General features: G+C 40.2%; 1 protein-coding gene across 2 annotated transcripts in view; it reads right to left on the bottom strand.

The window, feature by feature from the left end:
- IGF1 (insulin like growth factor 1) overlaps positions 1-12,904 on the bottom strand; it is a 75,378-nt gene that overhangs the window by 19,661 nt on the left and 42,813 nt on the right. Inside the window, exons 3-4 of one of the 2 annotated variants that reach the window (XM_081311225.1) lie at positions 1,824-2,005; positions 164-331 (exon numbers count right to left, since the gene is read on the bottom strand). In XM_081311225.1, coding sequence (XP_081167351.1) covers positions 179-331; positions 1,824-2,005 — 335 coding nt within the window. In that variant the 3' untranslated portion in view covers positions 164-178. Of the gene's footprint in view, positions 1-163; positions 332-1,823; positions 2,006-12,904 lie in introns of those variants that run through there. The other variant, XM_081311226.1, reaches the window with a different exon arrangement.

The raw sequence follows: 12,904 nt of genomic DNA on the forward strand, positions 1-12,904 counted from the left end.
TTGTCCTTTCTTGGCTTTCCATTTTTCTTTCCCATTTAACAGGTTATTCTCCTTCCATCGTGAGCATTATCTAGCGCTGTCAGGGCCACTGGTCTTCATATCCTCTACAGCATTTCCTCTCTTATCCTGGCCTCTGTCTGCTTAGTCCTCTCCTCCATTTTCCTTGTTTGATCAGTTTCTACCTCGTCTCCCTCCTCTGCTCTTTCTTCTTTGCTCTGATTTGCTGACTTGCTTCTGCCCCTTCCTTCTGTTCCCCTCCTGGGTGTGGCTTTGACCCACCTTTCCTTCGCCTCTGAGACTTCTTTTTCTTGTTGGTAGATGGGAGCTGATACTGTAAACATCACAAAAATAATTGCATTGAGAACAGGCTGTTCCTAGGGTGACCCTGAAGACAAAGTCTTTGAGTCAGCCCAGAATGCCCAGGCTCCATAGAAAGCAGGAAGCCAGCGTTGGCCCTGGAGAGGAGTCTACAACTGGGTCCCAAGACCCAACATTCCAGAACTTTGAGACTCATCTCTGACACCCACTTCCTCCCTGGCTAGAAATCAAGAGGCACTGAGTCACCTGGGAAGAGAAAGAATGAACATACCTCCCCCCTCTTCCAGCACACCTTCCCACCTCACTTATCTAGAAGTTTCTTCTGTGGCCCTCTCTCTCTGACTCACTGTTGGCTTCTGTGTTCTGTGTGCATCCTGTCTTCAACAGTCCCTATATATCACATGAGATGGCTCCTTGGGGGACATCTCTACTAAGACACCAAGGTCTTCCTTCCGCTTCAGCTGTGGCTTAAGACCAGGAAGCAGCAAAGGTGTCGGGATGAATGGTCTCCTAGCTGAGCTTTCTAAACAGTGTAGTGTTTTGGCTTCAAAAATTAAAACAACATGTAGGATTTTTTTTTTTTCAACAGAGTCCCCAAAGAGTCCTAAAATTTATCTTTTTTTTTTAACTCATCTTCCTCACTTTCTCCTCTTCTTTCATCTTCTCTTTAGTTCTCATGTTTTCTACTTACAGACTAAACCTTTACTTAGCCCTCATATTCATTTGTCACTCATCCATTCAACAAAAATCTGTTAAGTGATTTTATGTACTTCTGATGGCATAGCTGGTACCTCTAATGTTTATAGTTTAACTCTTAGAAAACAAAGATGCCTGCAAATTTTTATCATTAGAAATTTCTAGATGTTCTCACAAGTCAAACAGAAATTTCTATTTGTAATTTTTCCCCTCTAATTTGTATTTCCCACTGAATGTCAATTTCAAATAGATCCCAGTACAGAGCTTTTTTGTTTGTTTGTTTTTGCACCATTGCAGAATTCCAGGATTAACAAGTTCAGTTTTCAGTTATCAATTACGACAGTTTTGTCTGATTCTAAAGCCCATTTTTTTGGGGGGGTACCAAGGATTGAACTCAGGTCACTCAACCACTCCACATCCCCACCCCTATTTTGTATTTTATTTAGAGACAGGGTCTCATGGAGTTGCTTAGCGCCTCACCATTGCTGAGGCTAGCTTTGAACTTGCGATCCTCCTGTCTCAGCCTCCAGAGCCACTGGGATTACAGGTGTGTGCTACCCTGCCTGGCTCCAAAGCCCATATTTTTTTCCAGTGTTTTACACCATATTCCAGATCATCCAGAGCAGGGGAAGGTGAAATTTGCAATGCTGAGTGACTGAGGGATGGACATAGAATCCGTCCTGTTGGTGGGAATGGTTTTTTTTTTCCCCTTTTAACCAGGAGGCTGTAGGCAGAATTTCTGTTAGGCCCACCCGCGCAGAAGACAGAGATCACTTGAGGGTGACGGGATCCCACCCAGGTGGGCTTACCTTCTGAGTCTTGGGCATGTCAGTGTGGCGCTGGGCACGGACGGAGCGGGCCGACTTGGCAGGCTTGAGGGGTGCGCAGTACATCTCTAGTCTCCTTAGATCACAGCTCCGGAAGCAACACTCATCCACGATGCCTGTCTGAGGTGCCCTCCGACTGCTGGAGCCGTACCCCGTGGGCTTGTCTGTACAAATCACATGAAGAGTGGCTGGGGTTAGTGTGGAATCTGCTACTTTTAATCTCCCAACTCTCTATGCTATTTCTCTTCTCTCCACTTGGAGCCAATACTCATCCTCTAATATCTCACCTTCTCCTGGAAGCTTCCCCAGCAATTCCTGACCCCACGGATCCTCCTGGTTTCCTTGTGTCTCCTGGGGTCTACACTATATTTGTTGGCATGAACTCATTCACCACAAAACTTGGAGAGAAGTTGGGGAGAACTTCTTTCCATGTTTTCAGCAACTTGTCAAGAATCTTGTCTAATCTGAACACTTTCAATATATTGGTTTATTTGGGAGGCCACTAAAAATACTAACTAAAAGAAAATCATGCAGTAAGTTTCCTTAACCTCTTTTTAGCTTATTTATTTGTCCTTTTGACAGATAATATTAGTGCATGTTTATGGGATCCAATGTGATATTTCATTACATGAATATACTTTGTAATGATCAACTCAGGATATTTGGGTTATTCATTATCTCACATTTTTGAGCAAGGATACTCTTCAATAAATGGTTCTGGGAAAACTGGGTGTCCTTCATCTTTTTAACAAATCTGTATATTTTTTATATGCAGGACAGCTCCAAGGTTTGCTTTTTCCCTTAACTGCTTCCTTTGTAATATCAAATTGAAGATGAAAGGCGTTTAAAGTATGAAAAGGGCTCCTAATTTTACTGGTGTGAAAACTGAGACTCATTTGGGAACAACTGGCTCAAGGGGACGCATGCAGTAAGTGGTGGAGAAAGGATTCAAACTCCTATGTGCTTTCTGCAAAGCCCAAGTGCCCCATTAAGCCCAGGAGACCTGGCATGTGACTCTAGTCAAGTCATGTAAGCTCTTTAGGCCTCAGTTTCCCCATTTATATAATGAGGTTAATAATATCTTCTTTGTCAAAATAGAGGATCAAATAAAATATTAGAGGAAAGAATGTAAGGGTAGTGCCTAATGCAGCACCTGACACATAGTAGATGCTAAATAAACATTTGTTTGCTTCCTCTGAGCACCCTTTCTGGGTCTTATATGGTCTGTAAAGAAGCAGTGTTACTATTGACTGCACCCAGAAGCTTGGGAACTTAGAACCCATAGTAGCAGTGGGATAGGGCTCCTTCTAGCATCACCTGAGGGATCAGTATAATCATTTCTGTTTTTTTTTTTTTATAGAAATCTACTAGACTGAGACAGACTGAACTAAAAGTCCATCTTCCATGTGATTCTGATTGCTAAGAGGGAGCACTCAAATCAATTAGCCCTCTTTACTTGGCAAGTAGGTCTTGGCTTGGTTTGATTTTGTTTGGGGAACACTTCTTTTGGCTTTGGAATTAAAAGAGAGGGCAAAACAAGCTCACACAGAACTTAACATGCACCTGGAAAAATTATTTGTAAATTTATGTCCTATTAGATCTTTTGTTAAATCAAACCTTGCCTATACACCAGAACATAAAACAGACCCAGGTGAAGCTCCTCTGGCTCAGGTGAGGTTAGGGAGACTGGACTTTGGCCTTTTCTCATCTCCCTTGTCTCCTATGGGAGGTGAGGTGCCTGGGTTTCTCCATGGAGGTCCAGGCTTCATGGAAGACAATTTACAAACCATCAATCTACAAGAATACAATTACAAATATGAAAGAGATTCAAACTTAATCCCCGATCTGGGAAAGCTTGATATTTAAAAAAAAAAAGTCTTATGTTTGCATGATAAATGACACTATACTTAAGGATGGGGTTTTGAAAGTCTAGACCCTCATGTATATTTTGAACTTCCTCATTTGGGGATGTCAGGCCCACAGTAATGGCCAGCTACCAAACTAGTCTGGCTGCCTCTCTGCTGGAAGGGCCAACTGTTCATGGCATCCTCTAAGAACTCAAATGTTTTCCTGATGCTTGGCATGCGAGCCTGGTGGCTGCTTCCTCCCGAAAGGCAGGTTTATTGTCATTCTTAGGGCAGCTGGAGGTAGTCACTTAGTGAGGGTTCATTTGTGGACTCTCTGGGCGGGATCTGCTGCTGTGTCCCAGTGCAAACGCTGTGGGCTTCTCATGGTTGTGGGCTTTGGGAGGGACCAGGCAGCTGGCCCCAATTGGAGCCTTGGCTTTGCCTTCACTTGCCATGGGGGCAAAGGCTAGTATAGAAGTGGACTCTGCTCTGACTTGCCAGCCAGGTCCTGGCAAGCCGAGACTGGCTGATTCCCTGAGCAATGTAAACAATGTTTTCTGTGTGTTTTTTTTTTTTAAATAATCTTTTCCTGGGACAATAAATTAGAAGAAAGACCCAAATTGGCTGACATGGTTCTTTGTAATCCACAAAGCACTTCTACATACTTTTTGCTAAGTGGCTAGCCAGTCAAGAGTAGTGGTTTTTCTCTTGAGGTAGGGAAAAAAAGAAGGTGACATGGTCATTTTTGTGCTAATTGTCACTGTCATCCGCTACAGGTAATGATTGTTCTGTGTTGAGACAATCTATTTCTTAATAGGACCTAATTGGGATTCATTTGTTGATGATGAAATAGAAATTTGATATTTGGGGATGGGTTTGTAGGAATGGTTCCAGAAACTTCCAAATGTGTGGTCAACTCAGAAAAAAAAAACTGATTTGAAAACTCAGGCTTATACATTGAAAATGGAGAGGGATAGGTTTGGGGATGCCAGGACCTACACTGCATTCTCTTTTCATGCACACCTGATTTAATCCTTGCTCTGAAAACCTTACCTACTACAGGAGGAAGTCGCCAACCCTCACCTGGGATAGCAGAGCCACTCTGTGTCCTATAATCCCTTCTTGGCAACTGTCAACAGTCAAAGGTCTCTTTCTTCTTGGGAAACAGACAGTAATCACCACAGCCAAAAATGGCAGACATACCTGACACCAGGTTTGTTGCCTGTCTTAGGTGAGCTCAGGTTTGACATGACTCAGTTTATGAAGTAGCTGTGTTTTTTAGTTCTTAGACTGATGAATTTTAGAATAGAGAATATTAGGAATTTTCTGTAATGTTCCATAAAGAAAGTTGATTTTATGTCCATATCTGTTTTTTAAAATGTTATTGAAGTAGTGCTATACAGACTTGGATTTTCCCATAAAATATAACTACCACTTATCTCCACTACCAGAATCTTAGATGTTTTCCTTTGTCTATTCATAATGTCTACAATGGAATCATTGTACTCTATTCAGAATATATGAATATGACAAGTGTTTACCTATTGCCTTCTAAAGTTTAATTTATCCTTTGAAGTGCCCTATAGGCTTGATTTCTGGTTCTACATTAAGATGTTTAACAAACAATCATCATCTCTCACCAATTGGGAGACCACAACTGTGAGTCAAAGTTTTGTCCTTTATCTTCAAATCCTCATATGCTTTCTTTTTCTGAACCACAATAAAGATATGTGCTTCTCTGGACTAAAACAGGAAACCTGACTCAATGTGATTTATTAGAAAAGGCAATAAAATAATTTTCTCCAGTATAATTTTCGAGAAAAATAGGTACTTTTAATGACCTCAAAATTACAGCTTACTCTATTCATTTTGATGAATTTTTAAATGAAATGGAACAAAACTCTATATTATATACTTCTGCTGTGGTGGGTAGAATCAGAATTGGTATTTCTATAAATAGAAAACAAATTTTGGTTTAATAGAAGAAAAACATTTTTTAACAATTTAAATTCAAAAGAGTTAACAATGAGACAGACATCCCTGAAAGCAGTGAGCTACCCATTGCAGAAAGCAGTTAAATAAAGGCAACATGAACACCGGTCAGCGGTCCTAGGAGCTCACTGCTGAGTTGAGCGTAGTGGATAAGTACTCTGGTCTTTTCTGTTCTAAAGATTCCAAGAAAAGATGGTACAAAAAGCTCATCTAGGCTGAATATTCATTGTGGTTGGAAGCCACTCACATTGTCCTCAAGAGAGAAGTTCAAATATTGTTGAATATTGAAGTTGAAAATTTGTTTTCTATTCATCATTTGGGGTTCTCCAAGATGCTCAAAACATTTTTCATTGTCCTTACCCAATGCAACAAGAGAGATATGACTGGGCTTGTTCCTTCTACATTGAGAGACAATCCCAGAGTTTTCTTGTACCAGCATTATAAAGTGTCTAAATACTCACTCTGTTGTTACAGTGAAGAGGCATGTATAACAACACACAGATTTTTCTCACTGACAGTCTTAACATTGAAAATTCATATATTTATGTATTTATTTTGCCAGTAGTTGTGCTTCATCACTTTCATAGCATGTAGACCAAAGACTGCTTATCAGAGAAGTTGATCACCACCTAACCTAGACTTCGACTGTCTAGGAGTAGACATAATGTTTAGTCATAACACACTACTGTGTCTTGAAAGTTGGCCAACAGACAGAATTCCAATGGTTAAACAGCTGGCTTCTGTAATAACAGCACTTCCCTTTAAATAATGCATGGTCAGTGGAGTAATTCAATAATCTTCAGGGCAAACTTGCTAGTTACAAGGGTTTTGGGCAGAATTGTGGCATCATCAAAACCACATCAATCAGCTGAGTCTCACATTTTGTCATGGATGCAAGCCACTCGCTCTCCTCCATTGCTAAGGAGCAATGTGTGATGCTGAGATCTAAGGGGTTATCACTTCGAGAGCAAAGAATTCTCCACTGATAAAACTACCTCTACTGGGGCTGCACAAGTTTTTGTTTCTTACCAGTTTTGGGACGTGCAGTTGAGACCTTGTACTTGACTGATTTCCTTTGAGACTTCCCCTCTTGCTTACTGAGAAAGCTCTACTCTATTTTAAGTCATTGGAAAGAGGAAACATTGATTTGAAGAATCAGTATTTAAATAATGACAACTGCAAACATTTTCCAAATAGAGATATATCTAGTTTTGAAGACATGTACTTGTTACTCTTTGGGGTCCAAGGAATAAAATTACTCTCTAGAAATTTGCTAACAGGAGAAGTTTCCAAAATGCACCATTTTTTGAAAGCATGATAAAAGAGGTAAGACAATCCAAGTTGGATATTTTGAGGTTTTTTTTTTTAAAGAAAATTCTCAATTATGTGTCTAGTAAAAAATGGAATTATTAGCTAATAAACTTATCCTCATTTAATTTTGATTAACAGAGGATTGACTACACAACTTAAAATCACAGTTAAGTTCTATAGAAGCCAGAAAATTAGGTTTCTTATCCCAATTATTTATTTCAGACCTCCAGATATATTGGCAATTTGGAATAATTTACAAGGATTGGTTTCTTAGGACAATGATGTTCTGTAGGGCATGTTGTCTGATACAAATACATTCCATGGACATAATTTTATGTGGGATACTAGTAGAAAAGTTATGTAATATGGAACTAATTCTACATTTTAGCAGTGTGTGTGTGTGTGTGTGTGTGTGTGTGTGTGTGTGTGTTTCCAAAGATGATTGGACCCAGGGTCTTGTACAAGCTAATCATGTGCTTTACAACTAGCTACACCCCCAGTCCTGCATTTTAGCATTTTAATTTTCATCTGAAGAAAAATAGATCACTTTCCAGTATTTTGTACATTTGGTGGCTTTATATGGAAAACCAGACACCTTTCCTGAATTCCTAGTATAAATAAAATTATGGTATGACTATTATCTAGACCCCAAAAGTGATACCTTGAATGGTTGATATTTCCTAAACTTGTGGTATTCACATTTAATTTAAAACCTTTTGAGTCAATATTTTACCTTTTAAAACATTTCTGTGAAAATATTACTTTATTTGAGGCAAATATCGAGATACTGACAGTCATGTGCTTAGTAAAAATGTAGAAAGAAAGATTTATTACTGGTCATATTGCTATGCATTTAGAATAACATGGATATGTACCTGTATATACTCAAACACATATCAGGGTGAATTATTGTCAATATCAAAGCTTTAGAAACTAGGATTGGTTTTGAAGAATTTATGAATATATATCCTATCTTATACTTTGCTAATGAACCATATATATCTCTGATTTTGTTGTGGAAGGGTCTTTCCACGTAAGACTGACTTTTGGCATCTGTAAAAGTGAACCCTGAGAAAATGTTCTCTTTTCTGTGAACTCTGTGTCATAAACTTTTCTTGAAAACCTATCAAATTTAGGTATCGATTTCACTTTTGGCCTGTGTTAATTTTTAATTGGCCATGTTTGCTGGCCTCACTACCTCATAATGGGACGAGGTCATCTTTTCTAGGAATCGTGGCCTTATATGACCTACCACCCCCCACCACCACCACCCAGCAATTCTTTCTCAGCTACTAAATCCCCATAACCCAAAAGACCAAAGTCTTCCTGTTACCCAATAAAGTCAATGTTTATTTGTGGGTCTAAAAGGAATGAAACAGAGCACTATGGGGTTGCCCCTTTCTTGTGAGCCTCTTTTCTTTTGAAAGCCTGACACAAGGACAGGTGTGAAAGGGTGCTGCTCAGTTCAGCTTGGTTTCCAAGGCCAGGGAGCTAAAGTACAAGGCCTATGGGCAGAACAACTAGAGATTCAAAGCAGAAGCATTACTGTTTTAGGATTCTTTGGAGAAATGGGCCGACAGAGTGGGAAGCAACATGATGTATTACTTTAGCCTGATACAATGCCCTGGAGGATGAGCATCTTGCCAGGACAGCACAATTTACTAGCTTAGGTCTGATTCCAGGGCTTGGAGGAGATAGATGTAGCCAACAAAATTATACTTTGGCAAGAGAAATGCTTTGCTGCACAGAAACCCTGTCCTAAGGGAATGGTTTGGCTTATCAGCGTCTAAGGTGAAAGATAATCAAATGCCACGAGGTCATTTTTAGGTTTGAATTACTTCAATGGGTCCTGCTAAATAAGTTAGCTACCATCTTCTAGTTATGTAGTTTCTACTTTATAACATATTAAGGAATTTGAATAAGATCTGTCATACTGTTGATGGAGTCAAAATATGGAGTCATCAAAAGCACAGGTTTTGGAGTCAGACAGGTCTAGAATCTACCATTATTCACTGTTCACTTTGGTTTAGCAAGACACCAAATCTTCCAAAACCCAAATCCTTGTCTATGAAATGGACATAGCAAAAGTACCTCCTAGAACTGTTATGAAGATGAAGAATGTGTTTTGTACAATGTCTGGCATGCAATAAAACTACATAAATATGGGTTATTTGTATTATGGAGTTGAGTTGCTTAACATAGTTAGCTGGGCAGGTATCCCCTTCCTCTCTTATTCTTAAAAATGCACCTCCCCCCAAGTTTGGCTGAAACAGATGGCTATCTAGAAATCCAGGAGGAGTGTTCTCCATTAAAATAAATGGAAGGCTATCTAGACTTTATGTTGTGCAGACTATCCTGAACAATTTTAATCTAGAGTAGACACTGAGCGAGAATGGATCCTCCAAGTAGGTCCAACAAGGAAAAGTCATATGAGATGATCTTGACCCCCTGTTACTGTTGATTTCTCCTCAATAATTCAGTAGTTAAAATCATTGGTTTATCAGTGGCAATATTCATCATTCTTATTTTAAAAACAATGCTGCAAGGCATTGGGATGGGTGTGGGTGAAATACGTAGTCAGAAGCTCTTTCCCCTCTCTTTAACCAGCATCTGTATTTCTCTTGTCTCTCTCTCATTCATGGCTTACCTCTTTCTTTTCTTCTCTTTTTCCCTTTCCCCTCTTCTCCTGATATTGATAGCCATTCTTTTTACTTAACGATGAATGTCAGGTCAAAAGCTCATGTCTTGCAAAGTTCATGGTGGGCTAGGAATTAGAGGTTTGTTCCCTCCCAGAAATGACTATAAAAGAGGGCTTCATTTCCTGCCAACCCTGCTTTGGGAATAAGCAATCACCAAGTATACCGTGTCACCAGGCCCACTTAGTCACTACTCTATCTTGGACCCATGAGATGAAAATGACAGGAGAAAGGATGAGAAGAGGTGTTGAGGAATTGTATATATGAACTTTCTCTCTCTTCTTCTTCTTCTTCTTTTTGTGAGAAAGACTGTGACAAAAATTGCAAGCAAACTGGCGACTGTAGACATGCCAGCAGATTATCTCTTATACTTATGCTGTTATTGTTACTCTTTCAGAAAAGAGGTCTTGTGGGCAGAACGTAGGGCATTCATGAATAAAGGGTAACACCTCTCTCTCTGGTGACACAGAAAGATGAATCAGTCACAGGGGTATTAAAACACATTCTCTTCATTTTTAGTTTCCCCCTAGAGTCTCTCGTTTCTCTTATTTGTGCCACTTGGCACCTGTCCTGTGTTCTCAGGGGCCCTGCTCCCTGTCAGTCTCCTCACTCAGACCCCTGTTTTTTTTTTTTTTTTTTTTTTTTTTTTTTTTTTGCTTGGGGCACATCTGGACATTTTCCCAGGGGTGGGTGTGACAGGGTCAGGATGGCAGGTGAAGGGGCGATGGCTGCCAGGGAAGTCTGGCATGTCTGAAGGGAGTGTGTTGGGAGGTGGAGGCCCTGTCAAGGGAGTCACTGGGGCTGTGTCAGGAAGTGAACTGTTGGAAGACAGCCTCCACAGCAGCAGGGACAGCCCTTGGCAGCATGGCCGAAAAGGGAGCAGCCAGAGTCAGTGACAGACTGAAGACAGGGAGAGAGGGAGGGAGAAGGAGGGCAGGGGGAGATGGTTCAGGTGTTTCACGGTATAAATAACTGCCTGGTGAGCACTTGAGTGCCAGCTGGGTCATGTGTGATGCCCCTTTCATGCTGGTGGGTCAACGGTGTTCTTGGATTGAAAGGTCCTGGGAGTGTTTCTATAGCACCTAGCACCGTGCTGTATGCAGAGAAGGGATAGAAAGAAGGCAGGATGGGATATCAAAAAACATCACTGCATTCCAGCTCGGGATCCTTTGTGTGTCTCACAAGCCACCCGAACTGGCTAAGATTCAGTTTTCTCCTGTACATAACCGAGGTACTGAATAATCTCAAGCTTCTTTCTGGGTGGTTACACATTTTTAAAATCAATAATATATAAGTTATTTCCCTGTTATTATAACTATGCTATATTTCCCTAATCTCTCTGTCTTTATATCTATCTATTTATCTATCTATCTATCATCACAGCAGTTATTTTCCTTATTAACAGGAAAATATAGTAGTGAAGAGGGGTTAGTGTAAGAGTCTTTCTTGGAATCCCTTTTACAAGGCCTTTTTATCATTACACTTCACAAAACTGCATCTTCAAGAGGTGAATAAGTGACTCTTTCTACCCCAAGGCGGATTGTTAATATTATTGGCCAAAATGCTTACCTTTCTATTGCTCAATGTAGGCCAATGTTTTATCTCACTAATTTCTTTGGTGCCTGTCAATGATCTATGAATCCTCTGTGTGATATTTACTTCCGTTCAGGTGAACAGATGCAATTTCCCTGAAAATTCCCAACTACATGTTGTCTCATCTCTGATGATGTGAGTGGGCCACCAGACATTGGTATCCAACATGTGCCAAGGGAATAAAATCAGATGAGAAAGATTGTAAACATGGTTTTTCAAATGCCATTCCCCCTCCCCCACTTTTTTTGGCAAAATAAATGAATGCTGAGGTTACTAAAATTCTAAAATCTGTGCAAGAAATTCTCAAACAAGTTGTAATATTACTCATCAAATATCAGGCAAGTATGCAGACTGAGGTTGAATGGTTCATTTAGAGTGTGATTATTTTATTTCAGAACCTTTAGGATAAAATCTGGACTTATCAGACCATGACTTTTTTATTTTTTGTGGATTTTTGATGCTGTAATTTTTCTTTCTTTTTATGATAGTATTTGATTGCTTAAGTATGACCAAGAGACCTTAAGTGCTTTCCTCAAATTATTGGGTTTTAGAGTTTCCTACATCTTTTGATATTATAGCAAATTCATTGTTGAGTCTGTTAGTGTTTACCTTCTATGTTCCTCTTAACTTTATCCCCACTGCCCACATATTATTTTTCCGAATTGAAGAAGTGAACTATCTATGAATAAGGGGGGGAGGGGAGAGGGGAAGGGGGAGAGAGAGAGAGAGAGAGAGAGAGAGAGAGAGAGAGAGAGAGAGAGAAGTTACAGCTTGATACCAAGATAAGTCATGTTCTTGTCTTTATTTCATCTGGGACCAACATCATGCCTATATCCCAAACCTCATTAAATGCTTTTTAGCAAATACAATTATCCACCAAGAAAAACTTTGATTCTTTTAATTATTTTACTAAATTCAGCATAGAAAAATATTTTTGGCTTGTGATACTGGCTGGAAAAAAAAATCACACTCTTTTCTATTTGTAGTTTTTCTTACATACTTGAACACATTGTGAATGGCCACATCACTGCCCTGGGACCCACTCTGAGGCAATGGCCTCTTGGCCTTCTGGCCACTCACCCACTTCTGTGAATTTCCTTTCTGAGAACCAGAGACTGTTGTCCCACAAGCTGTTTTCTAATTTATCACAAAATCTTTCCCCAGTTGCAGAGTTAGTTGGCCTCATTGAGAAGGAGCAATGTGAGGCCTAACATGACACTCAGCTGGGAGGCTCTTTTGGTGCAGGGACACTGAGCCTGAATAACGGCTGTGGGCCATTTTATTTCCCCTGACACTTTCCTTCTGTGCGCTCTCTTTGGCTCAGTCTGGGTTTGGGAAAGTTTCATGGAGACATTGCTTATGCCAATAGGTGTCATCAGCTCTTCCCTGACTCTAACAGAAAACGAGGGCCCAGCGCAGGGGCTAAATGCTTTCTTCTGATATACAGTCTCACAGTAGAAAAGTGTCCATTCTCTTTCCCCAGCCTTGAAGCCAGCACCTTCTTCTTTGCCACCCTACTCAAAGCTGTTGTTCTTGGGAGAAAGGAGAATAATGAGTCCATTGACCTCTTGGTGGGCATGGTCTCCATAATCTGTTCTATGTCAACTACATACATATATTTTTA

Source organism: Spermophilus citellus, assembly GCF_964194105.1.
Source record: "Spermophilus citellus genome assembly, chromosome: 10".
NCBI lineage: Eukaryota > Metazoa > Chordata > Mammalia > Rodentia > Sciuridae > Spermophilus > Spermophilus citellus.